The sequence below is a fragment of the Triticum urartu genome, chromosome 6 (genome assembly GCF_003073215.2).
Source record: "Triticum urartu cultivar G1812 chromosome 6, Tu2.1, whole genome shotgun sequence".
Classification (NCBI taxonomy): domain Eukaryota; kingdom Viridiplantae; phylum Streptophyta; class Magnoliopsida; order Poales; family Poaceae; genus Triticum; species Triticum urartu.
This window is the reverse complement of record NC_053027.1, coordinates 96,228,420-96,256,071: the sequence shown is the minus strand read 5'-3', so window position 1 is coordinate 96,256,071 and position 27,652 is coordinate 96,228,420. Positions and strand designations below refer to the sequence as shown.

At 53.2% G+C, this 27,652-nt stretch overlaps 2 protein-coding genes across 2 annotated transcripts in view; one reads left to right on the top strand and one right to left on the bottom strand.

Annotated features, from left to right (window-relative positions):
• Positions 1 to 19,384, top strand: part of LOC125516606 (receptor-like protein 3) — a 93,037-nt gene extending 73,653 nt beyond the window's left edge. Inside the window, 1 exon segment of the mRNA XM_048681986.1 lies at positions 16,949 to 19,384. Coding sequence (XP_048537943.1) covers positions 16,949 to 19,007 — 2,059 coding nt within the window. The 3' untranslated portion in view covers positions 19,008 to 19,384.
• Positions 13,595 to 19,876, bottom strand: LOC125515743 (basic proline-rich protein-like). The gene is made up of 2 exons (XM_048681248.1): positions 19,531 to 19,876; positions 13,595 to 15,349 (listed from the first exon to the last, which is right to left on the bottom strand). Exon 2 carries the CDS (start codon positions 14,486 to 14,488, stop codon positions 13,787 to 13,789), a length of 702 nt encoding a protein of 233 aa, XP_048537205.1. The 5' UTR covers positions 14,489 to 15,349; positions 19,531 to 19,876; the 3' UTR covers positions 13,595 to 13,786.
• Between the last annotated feature and the right edge of the window lie 7,776 nt (positions 19,877 to 27,652).

The window sequence follows — 27,652 nt, the reverse complement described above, 5'->3', positions numbered from 1 at the left end:
TCCTCGTCTACAGTGTTGAAGCCGCCATCCCAACAGACATAGAGTTCGACTCCCCTCGAGTCACCATGTACACCGAAGAGGAGGCAGAAGAGGCACGTCAAGACGGCGTCGATCTGCTGGAAGAGGGCCGGCTGTTGGCACTCAGCCGATCCAGCATCTACCAGCAGAGCCTACGCCGATACTACAACCGGAAGGTCAGGCTGCGATCTTTCCAAGAAGGAGACCTTGTGTTCCGGCTGATTCAGCGAACAGCCGGCCAGCACAAGCTCTCAGCACCTTGGGAAGGCCCTTTCATCATCAGCAAAGTGTTGGGCAACGACTCCTACTATATGATCGATGCTCAGAAGCCCCGAGCACGCAAGAGGGACGACTTTGGCAAAGAGACGGAGCGGCCATGGAATGCAAACCTCCTACGAAGATTTTACAGTTAATGCAGTATGTATCACGCTACCCTTTGTATTAAAGTACGAAGACCTCGGGCCCCTCGGGAAGAGCTCGGGGACTGCCTTCTTTTGTCTATATGATAAAGAGTTATGCCCATGAATATGTTATTCTTCGTTATGCCACTTGGCACCGGGTTCGACTAGTCGGCCCGGGGACTTGCCGACTTGTGCTATGAAACGACTTCCTGCAGCCGGACAAGTAATGTGTGGCACTTAAGCTGTCTCCTGTTAGAAGCCGCAGATCGCAGAGCGACTGACCGGCGAACAGGAGTAAGGTAGAATGGGTGCCCATATGAAAAATGGCTAAGGACTCAAACCTCGCTCATAGTTAAAAGCCGGTTTTTAGCCTTTTACAACCGACTCTTTAGCAGCCGGCTTGCCGTTTCCTAAATTAACTTGCTAAAAACTCTAAAAGGCTAAGTACTTGCTTTCCCAAAGAAGCCAAGTTTTTGATCTAGCGGCAGTCCGCAGAGCGGCTGTCCGACTGGCAAGACGACAACCAAGGGAAAGCAGCAAAGGAAAAAGTCAAAGAGCAATAAGCAAGAAGAGATAGAATGCGGATAAATATTTACATAAAAGGCCCTTGGCTGAATCATCAAACAGAGGTTCAAGATACACCCAGTGGGTGGAATTGTGCAAAATAACAAGTTCATTGAGAATGCTAGGCAGGTAAAATAAAGATAAAGTGGCAGCCTAGGAAGCCGCGGGCGGACTCGGAGGACTGGAGGGGTTGGCGGTGCCAGTTGCCGGAGCGGCCGGCTGGCTGGTCTCCGCTTGATCACCTCTGGCAACAGCTGGCTCAGATGGGCGCGGCTCGTTGCTAGAGGCACGGTCGAGCTGGGGCTGGCCGTCTGCCTCGACTTCTGGAGCCTCCTCCTCGTCTTCTTCCTCCTTCTCGCCTTCCTCTTCGCCACTGGAGTCGATCACCTCCGCCGAGTCCTCGCCGTCGTCCGGGTTCAGCCCGAACCACTGCGGCGGCGCCTCCTCGCCGTTCTCGGCCCGCTCTGGGATGGAGACGCTGGTGTCGGTGTACTCGGCGATCGACGCTGCGTGCTTGACAAGATCGTCTTCCACCGCAGCCAGCTCCGCTTGGGCCTCCAGCCGGAACATGGCTAACTGCTAAGCTCAGCCCAGGATACCATGCCTTGGCGAATTCTAAAGCCCGGTGTGCTCCAGCCCGGGCCAAAGAACCCTTCCAGGCCTCAAGACGGCCGGCTGCGACCTCCAGCCAGTCGGCAGTCCGACTGGGGGTGCGCGGTGCCTGCATATCCGGCCATAGGGCGGCAATCGCCTGGGCGCCGACACGTTCAAGCCGGCGTAGCATCCGGTGGGCTGGCCGAAGGCGGGCCTCGATGCTAAGGATCTGCTCGCCAAGAGTTCGGGGGCGTTGGCGGCGATCTATGCACCGTCCGCCCTCCGCGCTTCACGATCAGCCTCGATGGCTTGATTGGCGGCGTCCGAATGGCCAGGGAAGAAGTCTGCTAAGGAAGAACGAAGAAACAAGGTTAAAAATCTTAAGGCCGACTCGACTAGCAGTCGGCAGCCTAGAAAAGGAAACGAGGGGAAGCTCACCATCGACAAGATCCTCGATTGCGTGGAAGCCGGAGACCAGCGTCGCCTCCTTGTCGGTCCAGGAGGAGCGCTCGGATGCAAATTCAGCGAGAAGGGCGGTCTCCTTGTCCTCCGCCTCCTTCTGGGCCCTCTGGAGCAGCTCCTTCTACTCTGCCAGCTGCGTAGCCAGCCGGTCACGCTCCTCCGTCAGCCGGCCGCACTCCTCCTTGACGCGCAGCACGGTGTTGACTTCGCCCAGCTGCTGCTGAAGGGCGGTGTTGGCTTCTGAAGAAGGAGGGGGAGGGGTGCCGGTCGTCAACAAAGAAGAAAGGTCGCCAGGGAGATCAGGCCTGACTGTTCAGCAGTCGGCCCAAATCTCGGTGACTACAACCCGCGGGTGCGCCAGCGCGCCCCCGCAAAGAAAGAAGAGGACTTACCCCGGCTGTCCGACAAGTCGGCGGTTCGCTTGGCCAGCTCCTCAACATTGGCGTTGAAGGAGGTCACACAAAGATTGTGGTAATCCTGCATCAAAATTTCAGGAAAAATGTTGGTACTTGGAACTCACCGATTAGAGTTCCGAGCCGCCTGCTCAGCAGCCGGCCCGAAACTCGGGGACTACACCCAGTGGGTGCGCTGGCGCGCCCCCACAAAGAAAAACAAGGAAGCAAAGCAAAAAGAAGGGATGCGTACCCGGATGGCCGTTCGTGACGCCAGATATGCCTTGGTTCACTCCATGATGGCATCACCCTCGGCCCGGAGCTTGGCTTGGACGTCCAAGAGCGCCCGGTTCAACGGGCCCGTCTCGCCTCCCCGCACCCACCCGGTGGGCGCGGCGCTCGACACCTCGGTGTCCGGGATCGAGGAGCTCGCAGCGCCGATCTCCAGTGGACGCGGTGCTGAGGCCGCCTTCGCGGAGACGGCAGCGCGTCGGCGTACTGACCTTGAGGGCCAGGCCCGTCGCCGCCGCGCCTCCAGTTGGCGGCACTGACGGGTCCGCCGGTTGTCCGCCTGGCGCGCCTCCGGAGGGTGGCGGTGGCGGCACAATGACCTCCGGCGTAGCGGTGACGTCGGTGTCCCTCTCCACGACCGGGTTCTCGTCACCGACTTCCCCAGTCTGCGCCGTGAACTCCGGTGGCGGCGGCACGGAGTTCAAGGGGACGACGAACACCGCCGATTGGCGGTGTGCGGCTTCCTCTGCGCGCTTCTTCTCCGCATCGGCGGCCTCGGCCTCCGCCAGCTTCTTCAGAGCGGCGGCCTCCGCTTTGTCGGCTTCCGCCTTCTTCAAGCGGGCGGCTTCCCGCTCCTCACGCGCCTCCCGCGCGTTCTGCTCTGTCGCCTCCCGGGGGTCGGCGGCGGGATCAATCCGCCGAGTGGTGGAGGAGGTCTCCGTCGACTTTACGACGGAGCCGGCGGCCGATTTCTCAAGCGAGAGAGGGGCCCTAAAGCCGAGAAAATAAAGTAAAGGGATTTCAGACAGACTCAATAAAGAAACATGAAGGTACGAAGGGAGGTAGTACTTACGCCGAAATCAGCTGCGGCGTCTTCACCACCTTGCGAAAGCGGTTGGCCTTTGCGGCCGCTTCGTCCCGCTTGGTCGCCGCGGTTGAGCCCTTGGGCTTCTTCGGCCGGCTGCCGAACAGGCTCGTCCCGGCCCTGCGCTTCTTGCCGCCGCCTTGAGCGTCCGGCGGGGCTAATGAGCCCGCGCGTGGCTGGCCGGCTCCTGGCTGATGGCGCGGGGCGACCTCCTCGTCATCATCAGGCCAGTCCTCGAGACTGGCCCCAAGTCTCGGACCACCTGACGCGCCGCCTCCTCCCTCGGCGTCGTCCTCCAGGGCCGCCGCCCCCAAGTTGGGGTCGTCCACATCGCTCTCCGCCCGGTAGGGGAGAAACTCGTGGTCCGGCCCCGCGGTGCCGGATGCTGGCTGGAGGAGGGGATTCTGACCAAAGCCGACTGGTCAGAACGAGCAAGACGGACTCGGCAGTAAATATGTCAGGAGAATCGAAGAAAAAGAGAGAAGGAAAACAACTCACTAGAGGCGGAGGGGCGGCACACGAATACGGCTCCTTGCCGAACTGCCACTCTTCGTTGAGGTCGCAGCTCGCAAGGTAGTTCACCATGTAGGCTACCTCCTCGTGAGGCATCTCCTTGGTGCACATTCGGGTCGGGTCTCGGTGCCCGCTCATCTGGCAGATCATGTGGGGGCGACTCTGGAGGGGCAGCACTCGGCGCGCCAGGAAGGAGGCCAGTCCGGCATGGTCAGGCCCTCCGACTGCGCCAGCACTCGAAGCCGCGCAACAGCGCCGGCTCCTACAGGTGTCAGCGTCCGGGCCCGGTGCGACTAGTTGGGCTGTCTCCCAGCCGGCGGGCCGACTACGTAGGCTGGCAGGTTGACCCAATCACCCTCCGCGGAGACGTTCTTCACGTAGAAGTACGATCGCTGCCACATCTTCACCGACTTGATTAGCCTGATGGAGGGAAATGGGTTGTCGGCCCCCGACCTCCGCACGGCGATGAACGCGCCGCACTGAGTCGGCACGCCCGCGGCTTGAGTGCCGAGCTTGGAGAAGAAGAACTCCCCCCAAAGCTCGATGGTGGGGAGAACGCCGATGAAGCCTTCGCACAGGGTGACAAAGGCGGACAGCAGCACCACCGTGTTGGGGGTGAGGTGGTGCGGCTGGAGTCCGTAGAACTCGAGGAAGGAGCGGAAGAAGTTGCTCGCCGGCAGGCCCAGGCCGCACAGGCAGTGCGAGCGGAAGACGACCCACTCGCCCTCCTGCGGCGCCGGCGAAATCACTCCCCTCCGCGCGAGGCGGACCCTCACGAGGTCCTCGCCGGGCAATCGACGCGTCTTGCGGAGGAAGTCAATGTGATCCTCGTGGACCTCCGAACCATCCTAGGTACCGGAGTGCGCCGTCGGGGGCGTGACGGCGGAGAAAGAGCTCATCGTGAGCGGACCGCCGCAACGTTCGACGAGGCTCGAGGTGCTGAGAGAGAGAAGAAGGAGAGGAAGCAGTGGGGAGGCGGGACGCGCGTGCTCCGTCGTTTCCCCTCCTCCCCCTACTTATAGTCCAGGGGGCTGCGAAGCCGAGGGGGCGGTTGTGGGATTTACTGCACCCACTACCCCACGCCCCCACGTCTATCACGCAAAGTTACTGCGTGCGATAAATCCGTGAAAACCTCAACCGTCCCCCACGGCCGCAGCAGATCCGCTCGCGTGCCGAGGCGTGGTAGTGGCGGGCCCCCGCCTGCAGGCATGTCCCATCTCGCGGATGGGTACGTAGGCTGGCCCGGCCACTAGTTGCCGCATGGCGGGCACGAACTGGGTGGCGGCCAGGAAGCTTAGCATGTACGCCACTGAGTTCCCGCCAGGGGATTCAAAGATATTTTTTGGACGAGTCAAAGTTAGGCGACTCCGACTCCTACCAGTCGGCCGTGCAGAGTCAAGTGGAGTCCCCACCTCAAGTACTCGGAGAATGAAGCTACCGAGGCTCCTCGGCTGGATGTCCACGGCGCCTCATCAGCTTCGGGGACTACTGTCGGAGTAATGGGCCACGAGTAGGCTAACCCGAGGCCCATAACCTTTCAAGACATCGGGGCTGACTGCGCCCCTCAAGGCCACAGACGGAGAGCCGACTTCACGAGGGTGGCTGGAGCAACAGCTGATAGCCTATATGCGTCCGAGTCCTAGAGAAGAGATCAAGACCGACCGACTCCGACTGGCGGCTTCCAGAGAAGCCGGCCACCGGGAGTCGGCCCACGACATCAGCAAAGCCCATGCCCTCATTAGGGGGATGGGACAAGGAGTGGCAACAGTGAAGCCCACTCCCTCCCCTTTTCCGGGGGATGGCCAGGGCACAGTGCATTGTATCAGCAGAGATCTCCGTCTGGCGCAGCATTGTTGCCATGCCATCCCTGACGTCAGCCACAGTGGGCGGAGTCCTGTACCCATGACAGTCTGACAGTACGATCCACGGAAGACGGCCCTGCCAGTTAGTGAGAGTCCGGAAGACGGCAAGGGTGCCCCCAGTCGGACCCGTAGGGAGCCGGCCCGTGGAAGTCGGCCTGCCCCTCCCATGGGTCCCACGCGCCATTAGCCAGACGAGACGGGGAGTGGCTACAGTAATCGCCTGCCAGGCGACGGGCCTGTAGCCACGATCCCATGACCAAGCCTGCGTCGTTAGAGGCACGACTACAGTAATCAGCAGCCGGCAGGACCCGCCAACGGCGGTGCGGCCTATCGGCTCCGTACCAGACCAGATGGCTGGGGGCCCACAGGCGAAGAGACTGACAGTTGGGCCCTATGTCCATACAGTTTACCATTGTACCCCTGGGGGGTAGGCTTATATAAACCCCCCAGGACACCCATGCAAAGGGTTCCAATTCAGTAGAACTAGACCAGACCTTAGAGAGAGGAGAGAGCTAGCCCTGCCTTCTCCTGCCCACAGATACAGCTCGAGGAGCACCTTTGTACTCACTTCGCCTTAGTGATCATGCGGAGACCCCGCAGAGCAGGACTAGGGGTGTTATCTCCAAGGAGAGCCCCAAACCTGGGTAAAGTACGCTGGCGTTCGTGTCTACGCCTCATCCCGCTTCCAGGCACCGGCGATGTTCTACTCGCCCCCACCATGATAAGCCATCCATTGGCATATGTCGCACCCAACCCCTGACAGGATGGGACTCTCCTTGGTGTGGAAGGCAAGCTTGGCGATCCAATATGAAGATTCCTTTCTCTGTAACCGACCTTGTACAACCCTAGTCCCCTCCGGTGTCTATATAAACCGGAAGGCTTAGTCCGGATAGAGAGACAATCATAATCATAGTCAGACAGGCTAGACTTTTAGGGTTTGGCCATTACGATCTCGTGGTAGATCAACTCTTGTAATACTCATATTCATCAAGATCAATCAAGCAGGAAGTAGGGTATTGCCTCCATAGAGAGGGCCCAAACCTGAGTAAACATTGTGTCCCCTATCTCCTGTTACCATCGACCTTAGACGCACAGTTCGGGACCCCCTACCCGAGATCCGCCGGTTTTGACACCGACAGGCTCAACGTCCCCGGCTCGAGCAACACAATACAGTTGGGTCAAACTGCATTCAGATTATTTGTATTGAAGTGAAAATATTGGTTAAACATGTACTCTAAATTATTAATCCAATGGAGTACGTGTCAAACTTTAATATTTGTACTAACCAATTCAGATTAGTACGTACTAAAGAGCACCAAAATTGGATGTAAAACTATTCAACGGAACTCAATCGCAACTGGATTCTGTTTGACAGACCATGTCCAAATAAGCATAATACCGAAAAAGGCTTTCGCCCCGCTTTATATTATAAAGCAAATGCCCAAGCCCACATCCAACAAGGTCCAAGCACACAAACACACACACACGCGCGCGCGCGCGCAAGGTCCAGACAGATAAGAAGTGAAAGGGTTAATGCTGAGGGCACAGCTCAACAAGCCCTAAAAAAACAAAAAGGCACACGCGCCGGGAGAGACACAGCATCTAGTCGGGCTCTGGGGGTGGCGGAGGGAGCGGGGGCGCCAAGCGGAAGGCCATCGATCGAAGGTCGGCGAGGAGGGTGCTGATGACGTCCCGGTCCTGTGGGCGGCTAAGCTGCCGCCAGAGCTGCAAGTAACCACACATTTTAAAAATGGCATCAGTAGCACGCCGAAGAGGCACTTTCTGTATGACAAGCTTATTGCGAACAGTCCACAGCGTCCAGACAAGGACCCCCACGCAAAGCCATCTAATATGCCTATAGCGAGGGGGTGAGGCCTGAATTTCCGCAAGCAGGTCAGGGAAGTTGGTGTTGCACCACTGGCCCCCAACCGTTTCGCGGAAACAGGACCAAAGGAACTGTGCCGTGTAGCACGAGAAGAAGATGTGGTTGGCATCCTCTACCGTGTCGCACATGGGGCACATCCCATCTCCAGGTCCATGACGCTTAAGGACCTCAACGCCGGACGGGAGGCGGCCGCAGATCCATTGCCACAGGAAGATCCTGATCTTCAAGGGCAGGCGGATGTCCCAAATCAAACTAAAGGGCTCGGGGGCCATCGATGGGGCAATCGCCGCGTAGAGGGATTTGGTGGAGAAGCAGCCAGAGGGTTCCAGTCGCCAAGAGATGGCGTCCGGAGAGTCGGCAACGTCTATAGGAAGGAGGGCGATGTCCTGGAGGAGGGCATCCCAAGCTGCAACCTCAAGGGGGCCAAAGGGGCGGCGGAAAGCGAGGCGCCCTAATTCAAGAAGGGCCGTCTCGACAGAGACCCGAGGGTCAACAACGATGTCGAAGAGAACTGGAAAGCGCGCGGCTAGGGGGGTGTCGCCAAGCCACCTATCAAGCCAGAACAGGGTCGAGGACCCAGTACCCACCGAGATGGATGTGCCAATGCGCAAAACAGGCAGCAGCTGGACGACAGCCTGCCAAAACTGAGAGTCGCCTGAGCGCTGACAGAATGCGAGAGGCTGTCCACGCAGGTACTTGTTCTGGATGATAGTAAGCCAGAGACCTCCATCCCCATTGGCAATGCACCAGAGCCAACGGGTCAGGAGGGCAATGTTCATGCGCCGGGAGGACAAAATCCCAAGACCGCCCTGGTCCTTGGGTTTGCATATATCTGGCCAGCTGACCATGTGGTACTTCTGCTTATCCCCCTCCCCAGCCCAGAAGAATCTGGATTCGTATTTGGCGATCTCCTGGTGCAGGGTTTCATGGAGGCTATAAAATCTCATGAGGAACCAAAGGAGGCTAGCAAGCGAAGAGTTGATAAGGATCACGCGAGCAGCCTTTGACAGCCAGCGCCCTTTCCGGGGCTCAACGCGATGTTGCATACGGGTCACCGTGGGGCGAAGATCAGCCACGGTGAGGCGCGAGTCACTAATGGGGATCCCCAGATAGGTCATGGGGAAAGAACCCAGCCGACAGTTTAGTCGGTCAGCAATAGCCTGTGCTTCCTCCAAAGGGTACCCAAGGACCATCACTTTGCTCTTATCGAAGTTGATGGTTAGGCCCAACATTTGTTGGAAGCATAGGAGGAGGAACTTCAAGTTAGTAATATCTAGAGCGGATCCCTCTACCATTATAATGGTATCATCCGCATATTGAAGGAGGGAGACCCCTCCCCCTCCGACTAGGTGAGGGACTACGCCGCGGATATGACCAGCAGCCTTGGCCATATCCAAGATGGATGCCAGGGCATCGACCACCATGTTGAATAAGAACGGTGAGAAGGGTTCACCCTGAAGGACCCCACAAAGGGTGGGGAAGTAGGGGCCAATGTCACCGTTGATGTTCACCGCGGTCCGGCCACAAGAGACAAGCTGCATGACGCGGGTCACCCAACGGTCGTCGAAGCCCTTGCGAAGCAACACTTCACGCAGGAATGGCAAGTGTACCATGTCATAGGCTTTGTGAAAGTCTAGCTTTAGGAAGACCGTGCGATGGCGTTTTAGACGGACCTCGTGGAGGACCTCGTGGAATACTAACACTCCATCGAGAATAAATCGACCTTGTATGAAGGCGGATTGGTTCGGATGGGTAATCGTGTCAGCGAGGAGGGTCACCCTATTGGCGTACCCTTTGGACAATATCCGGAAAATCACATTAATCACTGTGATTGGGCGGAACTGGCGGATGTCCGAGGCGCCCGGGACCTTGGGGATGAGGGTCACAATCCCATAATTGAGGCGCCCAAGGTCCATGGAGCCCGAATAAAATTCTTCGAACAGAGCCATGACCTCCGTCTTGATGGTAGGCCAGAACGTCTTAAAGAACGTCACGGGCAGGCCATCTGGACCCGGGGCCGAGGAGGGGTTCATCCCCTTAATGGCTGCGAGGACCTCGTCCTCGTCAAAAGGGGCAACTAATGCCGCATTGGCCTCTGCCGAGACCAATTGCGCACCCGACCAAATGTCGGGGGCGAGACTAGCCGCACCCCGTGGGGTGGGGGTAAATAGAGCTTTATAAAAGTCGTCTACGTGGGTACGGATGGCCGAGGGGAGAACGATCGGTGTGTCTCCATCCCATAGGCAATGGATGGAATTGCGACGGCGCCGGCCGTTCGCCACCGCCTGAAAATAGGCGGTGTTGGCATCTCCCCGAAGTACCCACCTCTGGGTACCACGCAGGTGCCAGTAGGCCTCCTCATCTGTGTAAATGGTGGAGAGTTGGTCTTCCAGGTCGTACCGCAGCATCCACTCATCAGGGGAGATCCCGGTCGAGTCGGCGCGGGTGTCCAGGGCTTGGATAGCCAACAGGAGGGCCTTTTGCGCTCTCTAAGGTCCCGGCCAAGGTTGGCCCCCCAACCCTTCATGAATTGGCGAGCTAGCTTGGCGCAGAAGTGCCACGAGTCGACAGAGGACATGGAGCGATGGGGAGCAGAGCGGGCAAAAATCCAGCGAGCGACGACAGCCTCCCGGAAGCCAGCCTGATTGAGCCAGAAGGGCTCGAACCGGAATCGCGGCAGGGTGGGGGGCCGCTCGTCGGTGGTGGAGAGGAGGAGGGGGACATGGTCAGACCCGATCCGGGTGACAGCTCGGAGCAACGCCAGGGGGCAGCGTACTTCCCATTCAGGGGAAACTAGGACACGATCCAGGACGGATTATGTCGGGACAATCTTCCGGTTCGTCCAGGTGAACTTGGCACCCGTCCGATCAAGTTCGCGGAGCCCCAGCTCCGCAATCCAATCGTTGAATAATTGCATCCGAGGGAAGTTAATCCGATCATTATTCTTCTCATCCGGGGATCGGATGAGATTAAAGTCTCCGCCCACGAGAACTGGGAGGAGGGAGTTAGAGATCTTCAGTTGCAGCGCTGCTAGGAAGGCCGGGGAGCGGCGGTGGTCCGGCGGTCCATATACAATAATGACCTCCCATTTGAAATTCAGGGCGCGCTCGAAGATCTCCATACTAACGAAGAATTCGCCCCGGTCCATGCCACCCACCTCAAAGGTGGCATCCTTTACCCCTAAGAGGATGCCGCCAGAGTGGCCTGAGGTCCCACTAGAAGGGAGCCAGTGCCAAGCGAAGAGGTGGGAACTAAGGCGTTCAAGCTCCTGAAGGGCGAACTCAGTACGCAAGGTTTCTTGGATGGCAATGATGTCAATGCGTTCATCACGAATGTACTCAATGAGTTGGCAGCGACGACCATCATGGTCGAAGCCGTGGATGTTCCAGAAAAGGGCCCGCATCTAAGCCCCCATCAGGGGGCTGCTTGACCCCAGGACACGAGAAGCGCTTTGGGCGCGGAGGGCTGCAGTGCGCGAACGGGTGCGACCACGGATTATCCCGTCGGCCACCGGAGGGGCCTGGACCGCGGGGGTGGTGGTCGACCTCTCGGGAGGCCGAAGCAGGCGGGCGCGGGTCTCAGCCAGCTTGCCATCTAGAATCTCCCGGGCCCTAATGGCCGCGATCTGTTCTAAGGGGGGACCGACCTCCCCCCTGAAAACAATGGCCGAGTCATTGGCCACCTTGGCGAGGTGGCCAAGCGGAGCAGCCTCAAGAGCGAAAAATGAGCAACAGGAAGAACTGGGGAGGTCGGGGTCCGCACCTGACTCGAGGTTCCAGACTGCCGTGCGGAGCTCCGCGCGCTCAGCGATGGATGGAGCCGGAGAGTCGACCGGCCGGGCCGCATCGAGGCGGGCGCTGTGGCGGGAGGACGTCACCGGCGTCGAGGTGGAGCAGGGCCGCCTGGCGTACGCCACCGTCGGAGGGGGGTGCGCGGAGGTCGGCGAGGAGACGTCCACAGCCACCGAGGCGGACGGGGAGGTCGACGAGGAGAGGCAGACGTCGGAGGACACCGACGGGGGGAGCGTGCCGGCGAGCTCCAGGGTGGCCCCGGCCTCGACCCCCGCGGGTGGGGGAGACGGGGCAGGTGCGACGGGAACCTCACACCCGCCTCCACCTGTGGAGACCGGGGAGGCCGAGCCGGCGGGGGATGGGGGGTCCGGCCCCAACGGCGAGGAGCGAAGGGTGGAGACGGCGCAGGGGGAGCGAGGCGACAATGGCGGGGCGACGAGTAGGCCCACACTGGAGATGTCACTGGCCGACTCCGACGGAGACTGGGAGGGTATGACCGGCGGGGTGGCCAAGCGGAGGGCCACCGCGAGGTCAGCGGCCGACACTCGAGTGCACCCCGTCCCGGAACCACCTCGACCCGCTGGTAGGTTGGAGGGCTCCCAGGAGGGGGAGCGGGAGTGCTCCGAGCCGTCCTCGTCATCTCCTGGGTCGACCAGGCGGGAGTGGCGCGAGCGTCTGCGGTGGGAGTCGTCGGCATCAGCTGGGCCACCCCCCAGGAGACTGTCATCAGAGAAGCGAGGGCGGCCGACGTGGTTCGGAGGCTCGGGGCAGATCTTGAGGTCGTAGCCGTCGTCGTTGAAGAAGACCCGGATCGTGACGTGGAGCTTGGAGGAGTCCAGGCACTTCACCTTGACCCGAACCTCCTCCTCCTTGCGTAAGGAGAGCTCGTCGACCACCACCACCTTGCCTAGGATCTTGGACATACTGTGGATGACTCGCTCAGGTCGGGCCACATCTGGCAGGCCAACGATGAGGAGCCAAGCAGTGTCCAGGACAGCGACCGCCTTGGATCCCACCGCGGCTCAGAGATGTTTACCACAATGTCGTTGAGGGCCAGGGTGATGTTGTTGCTGCGGGTACAGAATCCCATACTCATAGCGTCGGGGAAGATCACCGAGAAGGCGTTGGAAGCGGTGGGGGTCACCTGCCAATCCCACGCGCACCTGCACAAGTGGTTGAGCTCTGCCTCAATCAGCTCCGGGGTGGCGACGGCCTCACCCACGACCGTCACAATCGCCAGCAGCGAGGGGGGGGATCTCTGGAACCTCGATGTGGAAGAAGGCCATGTCCTCGATGCCGTGGCCGTACATCATGATCACCTCCGTCACCGGGCGATCCGGACAGAGAATCACGGGGTGCCCGGCATCCTTGCACAGGTAGCACATCGGGGGGTTGGGACAAGCCACCTGGAAGTGGCCAGTCAAGCCGCAGTTGAAGCACGGCGGGCCGTCGGAAGAGGCGTTGGTGTCCGGAGGGGGAACCGAGACGGCGGTGGAGGCGGCAGCATGAGGGCGCGGAGGGCCCTTCTTCTTCTTCTTGGGACCCTGGCGGCCCCGATTGCCATTACCGCCGTTAGACGGCGGAAACGCAGCCTGGGAGTGGGGAGGCTGGTAGCGATGGGTGGCCGGGACGCTGTTGGAGTTGGCGACGGGCAGCGGGCGGGGCGGGGAGGGGGACCGGTCCCGGCGACGGGCAGGCGAGGGGGACCGCCGCCGCGAGGACGGCCTTGACTCACCGGCCGGGCGACCGACCACGGTCCCGCGACGCCGCCCGAGGAGAGGAGTGGCGCGCCGGGGAGCGCGAGCGGCGGTCGTCGCGGGCTGGCGAGTGGCGCGAGGGGCGGGGGGGAGAGCGGCGGGAGTCGCGCGACGGGGAGTGCCGGGCCGGCCGGGAGGAGAGCTGCTGTCGCTAGAACCAGGGCGAGACAGGAGGCTGGCGGCGCGGGTGGGGGGGGAAGCGGGGGACGAGGGAACCCTACTGGGGGCCATATCGACCGCCTGCTTGGGCCCGAGGCCGACAGGGGACGAACCTGGGCCGAGCGGGACTGAACCGGCCCGTCGAGCCGGCCCACCCCAGCCGCAGAGGCCCGCGTTCCTTGGGCCGCAGCCGCGTCGACCGCCCTGGGGTGGGGGCCAGCAGCCAGGCCCATAGGCCGGCCCAAGAGCACCGCAGCCCGGTAAGAGCGCCCCGGGGTAGCCAAGCGGGGAGCTAGGGTTTCCCCGAGCGCCGCCGCGGTGGCCGCCGGCGGGGGCGTACGGGGACGGCGAGGGGAAGGCGGGGCGGGGACGCGACCCGGAGGGAGGGGCCCGGAGGAACCGCGGGATGGGAAGAAGGGCCGGAAGGGAGCACGTCGGGAGAGGGCCGGAGCGAGCTCGGGCGGGATCGCCGGAGCCGAACAGGCCGGAGCAGAGGAGGGCATGGCCGGAGTCGAGGGTTTCCAGGAGGCGCGAGCAGGGCCACGGTCCGCGCGGCCGGCAACACCCCAGCTGCCAGCGCGGCGCCGCCGGGAGGGCATCCCGAAACCCAAGGCCAGACCTTGCATCCCCCGTGCCAGAGAGGCGGCAGGAGGGAGACGCCGGCGCCGGCCCGACCCACGGGCGGCCGAGCTCCCACCCCTAGGAGTAGGGCCACCGGCGTGGTCGGGCAGCAGCCGCGACGGGGCCTTGGGGGGACACGGTCCTGGCACACGACGGGGCGGCCAGCAGCGACGTCGTCGGCCTCGGCTATGTCAGCCCACACCACCCGTGGAGAGCCAGAGGGGGGGGGGTCGGCGGAGGGACAGGGGCGGCGGACGCCGGCGGGGGGGCGGAGCTCGAGGGAGGGGACGGGAGGAGGGGGCGGCGGCGGGGCAGCTGCATCTCCCGCGTCGCCAGGGGCACCGCCCGAGCCGTCGCCAGTTGCCAGAGCCATCCCCCACCCAAACTTTTAGTATAAATCCTGTCTCATAAGCATAATAATCAAGTGGCCAATCAGCCTGGCACTACCATTCCTCACATTGTCACACACTACCAGGTCCCAGTCTCCCAGAAAGAATCCACGGTAGTAACCAGAAATCCCAGTCAAAGGTCCGTGATAATGCACATGTGGAGACGCCTAGACGGTAGAATAAAAGACAATAGCAAACAAAATCCTTGACCCAATCTCTTTGTTGTTACTGCAAACTGCTAAGGGGCAAAACATATAACCAGAAGCAAGAGGCACTTCTTTGTTCATCTCATTTGTTTTCTTCATAAGACCATCAATCCATGCTAGTTTCATCAGAAACCACATGGTTACTTCAAATGTTCATACAAGACATGCAACACGAAATTGCACATACCTTCCATTGGCTTTGCTCTTGTGTAGTTGTGTTGCTGATCTCCTTGGCGTCTCCGACCAGTTGCTGCACTGACTATTGAGCATGGGAGCCCTTCTTCAGTCCCTAGCAGGGCTCTCACATGATAGTGGCCTCGCCGCATAATAGCAGGATGGCACGGGTTGCTGAGACTGGGAAGGGATCACCTGTGGGCAAGATAGTCATGTCTCAGCCACCGTTTTGTGTACTGCAAGTGGCCAAGTGTGAAATGCGAGCTGGTACTATGCAGAAAAACAAGATGATTTTCCTTCTTTTGGGCTCCCCTGGTGATGAGTGAGCCGGCTGTCGACGGCCCCATGTTGCGGAGACTACGCCAAAGACACACAACGCATCAACGTGTTGAAATACACGCTTGATCCCAAATAAATACAACTTCAGGCACTGTACCTGGTAAATAACATGTACTGATACTGATTCTGCACCAGACAGCAGAAAAAAGAGGTCAGTGGTACATACTAGATACTAAGTAGAAAAAAGAGAACCAGAAGAACGCAATGCCAACTCTGTAGTTTCTGAAAGCCTTAATTATGTAGAGCACCGGCAATTAGTTGTTTAATTTTTCTCAATCAGAAGAGGGAAATCATTAACCACATGTACACTGATCAATGATGCAGCGTGGTCCCTTCGGGGAAATCCAATAGAGTGTAGCATCTTAAAGGTAGTACTTCATCCACACCTACTGCAAGCATCAGCACATCATCATCGAAAAGCTAAAAGCCTAAAACTGTTGAACTGAAGTATCACCTCTGTTCCGAATTATAAGACATTTTTGGATATTTCAATATGGACTACATACAAACTGAAATGGGTGAACAAACACACTAAAACGTGTCTATATACATCCGATCTGATTCAGAAAAAAGTTAGACCATCTTATAATTCGGAACGGATGGAGTACTAAACTATATAATTAATACATGGTTCTGTCCCAAGCATCATCAGAGACAAGTGATGAACCAGACTTCGATGAATCTCTTTTAAAACACATATTTTCCTGTTCACCAAAAGGTAAAGGATGTGCCTTGCATCAAGAAGTAATTTTTTGTGGTCAAGTGCTAGCAGGGAGTGGTTAGATTTGTTTAGTGGAGCCGATAAGCAAAGTGATGTCAGGTCAAGTAAACTAAGGCATGTTTTGAAACTTCAGCAAGGACCAAGTCAAGGATGACTACACAATCTACAAATCAATTTTTTCTAAGGAAGGTATTCAGGAAGATTGGGCGACTTGTTACTAGTGGATTATAGCAGGCAACCAATAGTGAAACAGACATCAGTGTGAACTAGGAAGCTACCTGTTGGGCTGGGGGCAGTTGTGTAGAATCCAGTTTTATTGATCCAAATTTCTTTGTGGCGACTAAAACTACAAGGAACAGGCCAAATGGGAGCAAGATCTGCTTCGTTATTTCCCCTCATGCTCTTTGATGATTAGATCTGCTTCAGCAACTGTTGTTGAATTCTTTCTCAACTTTTTTTCCCCCAAAAAAACTGCTTCCTTTACTTGGATTCACGTATTTTCCTGTTAAGCAAAGGATGCATTAAGAAGTGATAACATTTATCAGTATTAGTAAGATTTATTTAGTGAAGGTGGTAACGGAACATGTCTGTTCAGGTTTAATTGCGATATGCTGTTAAAATTCAATAAGGATTGGGTCAAGGATGACCAGAAAAGATATGTTTTGCACGGTCAGTTTTCAGGAAAAATGGGCGATTGACTTGCCATTAGAGTATAGCAGGCGGCCAATAGCCAAACATTGAAACGTCAGTGTGAACTAAGAAGCTGCTGGTGGGCTGGTGTCTGATTTCGTTGACCCCAATTTTATTTCTTTCCCCTCATTTCTCTTTTATGATTAGACCACCATTCATGTCTTACCCAACTACAGCACAACTTAAGCATCTGGCTTCCACGCTTATTTCAGCACAAAAACCATGCAGCCACTCCATTTTCCATACATGAAGTACAGCAGAAAATTAACTTTCTTTGCCCTTGTGCTGCTGATCTCCTTGGCCTCTCCCATCAGTTCTTGCACAGAGAAAGAGAAGGGGTCCCTCCTGCAGTTCCTCAGTGGTCTGTCGTCGGACGGTGGCCTCACCGCGTCCTGGAAGCAGAACGGCGCAGACTGCTGCGAATGGGAAGGGGTCACCTGTGGCGAGGATGGGGCAGTCACAGATGTCTCATTGGCTTTGAAGGGCCTTGAGGGGCGCATAACACCGTCCCTCGGTAACCTTGCTGGCCTTCTGCGCCTCAACCTGTCCCACAATTCGCTGTCGGGTGGCCTGCCACTGGAACTGGTGTCGTCCGGTAGCATCATCGTCCTTGATGTCAGCTTCAACCGCCTCAGAGGAGACATGCAAGAGCTGCCATCTTCAACCCCATCACGACCTCTTCAGGTACTGAACATCTCAAGCAACTTGTTCACAGGACGGTTTCCATCATCCACCACCTGGGAGGTGATGGACGATCTGGTTGTGCTCAACGCTAGCAATAACAGCTTCACTGGGCAAATACCGGATAATTTCTGCAGCAGCTCGTCATTGTTAGCTGTAGTTGAGCTCTGTTACAACCAATTTACAGGTGTCATCCCTCCTGGACTTGGTAACTGCTCCATGCTCAGAGTGCTCAAGGCTGGACACAACAACCTCCGCGGGACTCTCCCAAATGAACTCTTTGATGCTTCCTTACTGGAATACCTCTCACTTCCTAGCAATGTTCTGGATGGAGTGCTCGACGGTGCTCAGATAATCAAGCTCAGCAATCTGGTTACGCTAGACCTTGGAAGGAATAATTTCAGCGGCAAGATTCCGGATTCCATAGGTGAGCTCGAGAGCCTAGAAGAGTTGCATTTGGACTACAACAACATGTCAGGGGAGCTGCCGTCAGCCCTGAGTAACTGCACAAATCTGATAACAATTAACTTCAAGAGCAACAACCTCAGTGGAGAACTTAGCAAGGTCAACTTCTCCACCCTGCCTAGGCTGAAAACTCTAGATATTCTGTACAACAACTTTAATGGCAGAGTTCCAGAAAGTTTGTATACCTGCAGCAATCTGGCTGCATTGCGGCTATCTGGCAACAACTTACATGGGCAGCTCTCACCAAGAATAGGTGATCTGAAGCACCTCACCTTCCTTTCACTTGCTATGAACTCTTTCACAAACATCACAAATGCACTTCACATTCTTCAGAGGTGCACCAACCTTACCACCCTACTTATGGGAAGCAGCTTCAGGGGCGAATTAATGCCAGAGGATGGCTTCATTGATGGTTTTGAGAATCTCCAGGTTCTTTCCTTAAATGATTGCTCGTTCCTAGGTAAAATACCTCTTTGGATATCCAAGCTAGCAAAACTAGAGATGTTGATACTATCAGGAAATCAACTCACCGGATCAACACCAGCCTGGATCGAAGGCCTAAAGCACCTCTTCTATCTAGACATATCAAACAACAGCCTCACTGGAGAAATTCCAAGAAGCCTGATGGATATGCAAATGTTGCAGTCAGAGAAGACTAAAGCCCGTTTAGACCCAAGGATCTTCGAACTACCAGTTTATAGGGGTCCATCACTTCAGTACCGCATACCCATTGCTTTCGCCAAAGTGCTGGATCTAAGCAACAATAAATTAACTGGTGAGATCCCTTCGGAGATCGGCCAGCTGAAATCCCTTCTTTCCCTCAATTTGAGCTTCAATGCCCTAACAGGACAGATCCCAATATCTGTATGCAATCTCACAAACCTGCAGGTACTAGACTTCTCTAGCAACAATCTCATTGGTGCAATCCCAGATGCATTGAACAGACTGAACTTCCTTTCAGCATTCAACATTTCTTACAATGACCTAGAAGGTCCTATCCCATCCGGAGGTCAGTTTAACACATTCCAAAATTCTAGCTTCGATGGGAATCCAAAGCTCTGTGGCTCTATGCTCACTCACAAATGTGGTCCAGCTTCAACACGTCCACCCACCGCTATGGCAACCAAACAAACTGACTACAAGGCCGCCTTCGCGATTGCCTTCAGCACGTTCTTTGGTGTAGGGGTGTTGTATGATCAGCTAGTATTATCAAGGTTTTTTGGCTAGGACCATCCAGTTTCCATATCAGTATATCTCTACTTCTTTGAGATTAGGCTGCTATCCAGTTCAGCAAAATGTCCATCGATCAAGCTTCCAGAAGGTTCGAGTCATAACTAAAGTTACAAAAGTATTCTAGTGTGAAGCGTGATTCCATCTCGTGGAGATTCACAAGTATATAACAATGTAAGATTGTTGGCTGAAGCTTTCTGTACTAGTAACCCATCCCATATTGTTGATGTTCCCTGTATTTCCTTCTTCTTTCAGGAAAACGAATTCTGTACTGAAACTTCAATTTTTCACAGTTTACTTTGCTTCATGCGAAATCAGTATACTACCACACTAAACGAGATGAACTGATTGTAGTATGGTGCATACGACGAGTCACTGCTATCACAGAACAGCATGTCAAAAACTCATCACAAAATCTTCTTAGAACAAGCACGATAGTACTACACCGAACAGGTTTGGTAAGCAGCGCATCTCGAAAAAAAGAAACCGTCCGTGGCAGGTGTTTTTCTTGGAGATGTACCTCCGCACGGCGCGTCACCGGACTGATGTCCTCCCGACGGCATCCGCCCGACGGTGCGCGTTGCGAGCTCCATGATTCCGGGGTTCCGGTCCGGGCCGTTGCCACGCCCTCGCGGGGAACTGCGGAGCCAGAGCAAGGCGACGGGGCGTGCCCCTGGGTCCCGAGCTGATTTACTACATGCCTGGCCTCCGGCCACCCGGCTCCGCAGCACGGATTTACCGAGCCCGTCGACCCGCCGGCCGCCGCATTGCCAAGCTGCTTGGGTGCCTCTTCTTTTTTTCTTGAGCAAGCTACTAGTACCTACCTGGGTTTCAGAGTGTTAGGTCGCGAGACGGCGAGAGCTATTTCTCGCTCAGCGCGAGAGTAGCTTCCGTCTCGCTGCAGGTTTTCCCCTGGCTATCGCATATCAGCCAGCCAGGTAAGGGTTTCAGGGACCGGTTCAGCCGTTCGGGCCTGTTTTAGAAGCTTCGCGTGGTATTTTTTTGTACTTTTTTTCCCTCTCTGTGTTCTTTTGTAGGTTTTCATCTGTTTTTTTCTTTTGGTTTTTGGTTTCTTTGTTCTTCATCAGTTTTCTTCAGGTTGTTCTTCTTTTTTACTTTTTTCAACAGATGTTTACTCTTTTTTTTACATGATGCACATTTTTCTTATGCATCAGAAACATTTTTGTAATGCACCTTTAACATTTTTTTAAATGCAAGTTTTTTTTCAAATATATATTTCGATGTCTAATTTTTCTAATAGACATTTTACATTTTTGTACAATCTTAAATTTCTCAAATATGATTACATTTTTTTCAAGTATATGTATTTGATGACTACATTTTTTCATACACATTTTACATTTTTTTCAATACATCATAAACATTTTTATACATGTTAATATTTTGAAAATACATAATTAGTTATTTTTTTCATATTATGTTCTGATTTAGAAATAATAATACACGTTCTCATTTTTCTTATACATCAGATACGTTTTTATACACGTTTAAAAATTTATAAATATTTTATAAACATTTTTTAAATACATAGTTAACATTTTTATCAAACATTTGTGTTTGATGACTACTCTTTTTATACACATTGTATATTTCGTATATGTCAAAACATTTTTTTTAATATGTTTAACATTTTTTAAATATACGACTAACATTTTGTTTGGTACACGATTAATAGTTTCGCATAGAACTAGAAAAAAAAATACTCCCTTCTATCCATATTAATTAACACAGAAAAACTAAAAAGGGTAAGGCGCTTGCGTTGACGTGCCGCCGGGATTAGATTTCACACCACCGCTGTCGAGGGTGACAACACCAACAAGCGCGACGCATGTGTGTTCTTCAAGTAAATGACCAGTGGAATTTACAAAGTCGTTGTGGCCCGCCTGGCCCATGCACAAGGTGTTGCATGGGCGAGTGTTCTTTCCATCTCGCTTTAGGTGATAAATAGATGTGTCCATTTTGTAGGTAGCCTGCCTTAGACTCGGCCAGGCCTCACTGGATACAATTTGGGTCCATTTTTTTGCCTGTGATGCATCAAAATTCTGGCCGCGCAAACCTTAAAGCAACTTCTAGACAGGCCTGCTAGAAACTGCCAAATCAGTCATTTCCTCTCAATCAGGCTCGCAACATGCAGGGGAGGGGATGTGTCGTCGAGCCCATGCGAGCTACAAGATGACGCGAGCTCGCATGTGCCCCGGAAAAAACGGCGGGAGGAATTGAGTCACCTCCTGCCAAATAGTCGCCCTATTTAGCCCCCTTCGGCTCACCATGAAACCACCGCCACCATTCCCCGCCTTCGAGATCTATGTCCTGGGCAGATTCTTCACCGACGTGTAGGTAAGCGGCGCATCTTTTTCATTTGGCGGTAGATGGCTGCATCGATTATTCTTCCTCATCTTCTCTGATTTGTTCTGCGCCTCCATGTTGCTCCATTGATTGTTGACAGTTCAATCACTCCCTCCTCCTTACTCGTTCGATCTTAGATCTATGAGCATGTGGTACGAGTAGATATGTGAGAATGTGGTAGGTCAAATGATAGTGACGATGTTTTGGTAGCATGTTAGGTTTTGCTTGTCGAAATCGATGAATCTTCTTTTGCATCCTGATGGTGTCCCTACTAGGGGGTTTCTCACCACGTCATCTCCCGACCTGATGGGTCGGGCCGAGGACCCCCGTGTCGGTTCAGGAGTGGTCCACGCTAGACAGCCCATGGCATATCGACGGAAGGCTCATGAAAATTTGTTGTGTACCCCTAGATGTCAGATTCTTCGTAGACTCGATTTCCTCATACGTAACTGACTAGGATAATGTAACCGCAGGACCCCCAATACCTATATAAACCGAGGGTCAGGGCCCGTACAAAGATGCACAATAATCTCATGGTAGATCATTTGAACTTTGCACTCCAATACAAATCAATAAACACGAGCAAAGACATGTGGTGTTATCTCTTCGGAGAGCCCAACGTGGGTAAAATTTTGTGTCTTTATTACCATTGTATCTAGATGCTTAGTTCGAGACCCCTACCCAAGATCTGACAAATTTAGGGCTATCCGAGAGTGGTTCAGATGACTACGGGAGTCATTGATTAAGAAGGTCGGATAGGCTTAGTAGGGCTCAAAACCTACAATATCACCATTATGAGCGGTACGTTTCAACTAATTAAACTATAAGCCCAATCGGTTCCCTACATGCCGAAAAGAGCGGACAAAAAGAGGAGACATTTGCTCTATCTCCTTCTTCCTCTTCCCAGGGCACCATAGGGGTTCTTTGGCAATCCCTATTAAAGATTCCAAGTGACTTTTGTCACTCAAGTAGTGAGTTTGAGAGTGTTCGTTAGGGCGACCACTTGTACTTCTAGGCCTTGGCGACCTATATGTTACGCAACACAGTTTCACTTGATTCAGTAAAATCAATAGTTCAAACAAGGCATCTAGTAGCTTACATATTGGCCCTTCTACTTTGGTATAGTTGACCCACCTATTGAACAAACATTCGTAGGAAGGGGTAACCTAGATGTAGTACGATGTAGGCTTGAGTTGTTTTCATACTTTTTCATTACATGTCGTTATTTTTTTTGTAACCGGCTTTTCACGGGCAAGTCAGCATGCCTTCTAGAAGGAGTTCTCCGCAGGCACCAGAGCTGTCTTGTTTGCTTTTGTCAAGTAAAGTTGAGCGTGAAGTAATTGATAGTTGATAGAGCGTGAAGCCCCATATCTAATCAAGCAGACCATTTCTTTCTACTCTCATCAAATGAAGAAAAGAAAAATACTGAAGGGAAGGGCATTCTATTGTACGACTACTTTGGTATTGTAACAAGAGTAACAGGTACGTGACTATTGAATCGGTAGTAGTTATGAAGGGAGAGAAGAGCTCGGTTTGTTAGAGTGCATTGTACAACTCTCCACCCCCTTTCCCCCTCATCAAATTCTAATTTCTCGCAATGAAATTCGTTTTTGTTCATGTCAGTGATTGGCAAAACGGCCATGAGACTCGAGACTGATAAAACATGGTGCCCAATTTTCTTTTACATGCTCCGTCTTATTGCCCTTATGAAGGCGACGAGGAGTCCTTAGCCTTTAAACAAAACTCCTTAAGAAGGAAGGTAGGTAGATGGCAATGGGTCAGGTTTTGCTTGATTCGGCTCCTACATGCTCCAACAAGCTTGAACCAAGGGAAGCCTGGAATTACTTCAGTCACACCTCTTCTAGTGGTGACAAGTGATATACTGCATGCATGACACTCGTCGCAACTTGAAGGTTTTGTGTTTTTTTTTCATAGATTCATTGTTTTAAATGTTTTATCTCTTGAATGTTGAATGTGCGTCTAAATCACAAACAGTTTTCACCGTTATGTTTCTCGCTGAGATTTTTTGAAACTATATCCCATTTTAATAGGTTTAGATGAATTCTTTTAGAAAAAATAGAAATTAAAAGAATCAAACAGACGAGAAAAAAAAGCCAAAAGCATAGTTTATACCTTTTCACTTTTACAAAAGCACATATGTGCTTCTCCGCGAAGTATAACTGTACTTTTCACTTTTTGAGATACATAGCACAACTGTGTCATTTACTTTTCCGAAAGTTGCGCCTCACCAAAGTACAATTGTATTTTTTATTTTCATGAGAACTGGAAGCACAATTGTGTTTCACCGTGAAGTAAAAATGTGTGCATTTTCACACGGTGTGCTTATAAGAGAAAAAAACATTTTTTAAGAGAAGCTAGAAAACTTCATGCAAGATTCGAAAACACATAGAGAACCGCTTGCGTAGAAAAAAAAATATATGCTCCCGTGTGTGTGCCTAGCGCGTGACACGTGGCAGCCCTTGGATGCATCATACGGCTGCCACTTTCTCACCCCGCTGACAAGGCAGGAGAATATTGCTCGCAATTACAAAAAACGACCAATTTTCTGTTAGAGATGTATATAAAAAAAGAGATGTATAAAAATAAAAAAGGCCGCCCCTGCAAGGACGACGGGCTTCCATGGTTAGTTTCCATAATCCATCAATTGGGCCGGTGTTTAGAATCATGGAGAGAGTAAGTACCTTGTCGGGGTTTTCTCAATAGATTTTTATAGCTGAATAAGCTATTGCTTTAAACCGTGCTTGCCGCACGGTGGAACTGGCTCCCGACCGCCACCTCTTTTTTTTTTAGCATGACCGCCACCTCTTATACTGCGGGGTGCTGGTCAAAGTTAGTGATGTGGTACTAAACATATACTCCCTCCGTAAACTAATATAAAAACGTTTAGAATACTAAACTAGTGATCTAAACGTTTTTATATTAGTTTACAGAGGGAGTACTAGTACACAACAGACATCGATCACAGCGTCACGGTAAAACGGCGATCGCGTGCGATCACTCAATTCCGGCGAGAGCGGCCGGCGGCGTCGCCGTCGCGTGCAGCTGCCAAACGATGGACACGCGCGCGTCGTACCTCACCTAATTCGAGCCAGCGCGCCCGTCGCCGCGAGTTTGCAGAGCACGTGCCGGGCGTTCTTATTTTCGCGGGGAACTGCCACTCTGCCAGGGCAGAGCACGTGCCGGACGTGCTTACTCTCCGCTGGCTGGCCTCCCGGCTGCCGGAGCCGGACGGCACTGCCCTCCTCGCCGGCGCACCGGCCGCCGCCAGTGTGGAGTTTCTTTGGGTTCTTGAACAATAGTAGATTTTTTTTTGAGCAAAGAACGATAGTAGATGGACTGTGTTGGAACTTGGAAGTGGGCCGGGCTGCTGATATTACGAGACTGGACGCTTCATCTTCGAGGGACGTTGTCTCAAAAAAAAAAAAAAATCTTCGAGGGACGTTTGCCTCAACAACAAAAAACTCTTCAAGGACGTGAGATGAACGTAGAGGCTCATTGTCTTGCTATAAGCACGTTTTAAGCCAACTTCACCGTGCGATCCCAAACGGACGTCTGTTTTGTCCAGATTCTGTCCGTTTGAGTAAGGATTTGGGGTCGTGTCCAGCCGTGTCCTGGGATACGGTGGCCGTGCGCTCACCACGCGGGCACATTCCGGCCGCATCCTGTCCGCGTATTATTTCTTTGCAAGTCTTTAACTTTATTTCATCATTCATTTTTGGTACATGAAAAATGCATCATCACATTTTGACTAGTAAAGCAAGGCCAAAAAAAATAAAAACAACAAGAATACATTTTAGAAGATAACCAACTTCTATAACTGCCCCTTGAGTTGGGTTATGGCCTTCTTGATGCACTCGTTGTTGATCTGTGGAAGAGGGTCGATCTGGCATCCTCCTTTCTTCTTTAAGCCAGAAGGCTCGATCTGGCATCCTCTTTTCTTCTTCAAGCCAGAAGGCTCGATCTGGCATCCTCCTTTCTTCTTCAAGCCGGAAGTCGATGTTGCTTCCTCCTCACACCTAGTCTCGTGTCTAGCCTCTAATCTAGCAACAAGTGCACTTGTCTAATTTACAGCCTCTATGCTAGCTAAAAGTGCACGAACATGTACTAAATTTCGCTCTATCAATATATCGATGTACTCTTCTTCCCAATATCAAAACTTGCATCCATTCTACACAACAAAATTTGAAGTTAGCACAACTAGTCAAATCTAAAGCACAAACCGAAGCTAAAAAAAGCGCATACCCCATCGTTTAAGCACTTGATGAACACCCATCCGGGATGTTCCGGCGTTGTAGACACGCAGCGCACGACCATCCTTGGGCAGTGGTCGCACTTAATGAGTGGCAACGGTGCGCCGGCGAGCTTTTGAGCAAGCACCGAGCCCGGCCGACCGCCATTCGTGTATCTGCCGGCGGACCACCGACGGTGCAGATCCGAGGGGCTAGAGGAGGAGCCACTGCCTGCATGTGGCCTTGCGGCCCTGCCAGGGCCTTCCGGCGAGGTGCCCGGCCAGTCCATGGCGCGGCCCGGCCTCCCACAGCTGGCCGAGCTCAAGATCGACCGGATCCACCCCAAAACCGGCCGGCGGGTGCGCAAACCAGGTGACCGTGGTTGGGTAGCTCGGCGACGCCGAGGGGAAGGGGTTGGGCGAGCTCGCGTCCGAACTGCACGGCTGCAATGGCAGTGGCGGTGGCGGCGGCAGCGAGGGAAAGAGTGGGGAAGAGTGGAGGGGGTGCGACCGGAGGGAGGGGGACGGATAGAAAAATGCCCGTCTTGTGCCACCGACGGGCGGGCCAGGGGAGGACACGCGCAGACGACCCGCGCGTCCGCGTGGTGTCCGTTTCACTCCAAAAGCGGCGCAAACTTGGGCCGCGGATGGGTCGAAAGCGGACACAAAGCGGACAAAAGTCCGTTTGTTCCCGCGCGCTGGGCCGCTTTTTTGTCTCTTTTACCCCAAACAGACGGGGTCGGATAGGATAGGGTCGCGCGGTGGAGTTGACCTTAGGCTTCTCTTTGGAACGTCATATGTGGCTCCTCAATCCTTCAGACTTGTATTTTAATATATTTTGCTTATGATGAATAAATAAAGTGTGTTTAGACTAAAGAAAAAGTAGCGTGCTGGATAGACAGCTAACACGCACATCCCGGACGGCTAGAGACGCTATATTGGAACCTTCCCAAAACCGGAGTTTTTCAATTTTCCGTCTTTCTTTTTCTTCTGGTTTTCTTTCGCCTTTCAATTTTCTTATTTTTCTATCTAATTTTCGTTTTTGTGAATATTTTCAAACTCATGATTTTTGAATGAACAACATTCGTTTTACAAATTTATGAACATTTTATGAAATTTGGGAAAACATTTTTAAATTCATGAACATCTTTGAAATGGTGGACATTTTTTAAACACATGGGAATTTTTTGAAATAAGAGAGCAATTTTTGAATTTATTGTATTTTTTTACTTTTTTCGAATTTGAGAACACCGTTTGAAATTTAGGAACATTTTTCAGATTCATGAATAATTTTTAAATGAAATTATTTAAAAAAATTGAAGTTCAAAACATTTTAAAAATCCTACATCAATTTTCAATTTTATTAACGTCTTTTGAAATCCAAAATCATCTTTTCAAGCTCGTGAATTTGAAACTTTTTTAGAAACCCTGAACATTTTTCGAACTTATAAAAAAAGAGTAGCCCGGTGCATGTAGATCCCGCTTGCACAGGGTCGCGTCACTTGTCGCAACTTGAGAGTTTCCCTTTGTTCGTACATCTGTTTATTCAAAATGTTTTATCTATTAAACGGTTCGTTGAAATCTTGAACCATTTTCATCATTGGATACCTCGCGTCGAGATTTTAAAAATTAGATCCCATGTTGATAGGTCTTGAAGAACTTTTTTTCCACCAAAAACTGGTAAAAAACCGGACAGAAAAACCGAACCGGCAGCATGTTTTTTCCTTTCCGAAAGAGGCACGGCCGTGCCTCTTGCGGAAGCAAAACCATGCCTCTCGCGGAAGGAAAGAAAAATAAAAAACACGTTTGCTTTTTCGTTTTTGAGAGGCACGGCGGCTGTGCCTCTCGCGGAAGCACAACTATGCGGCCGTGCCTCTCGTGGAAGGAAAAACGTGCCTCTTGCGGAAGGAAAAAACAAAAACACACTTTTTTTTTCATTTCCAAGAGGCACAGCCGTGCCTCTCGTGAAAGCACAACCGTGCCTCTCGCGGAAGCAAAATCATGCCTCTCGTGAAAAAACAGAAAA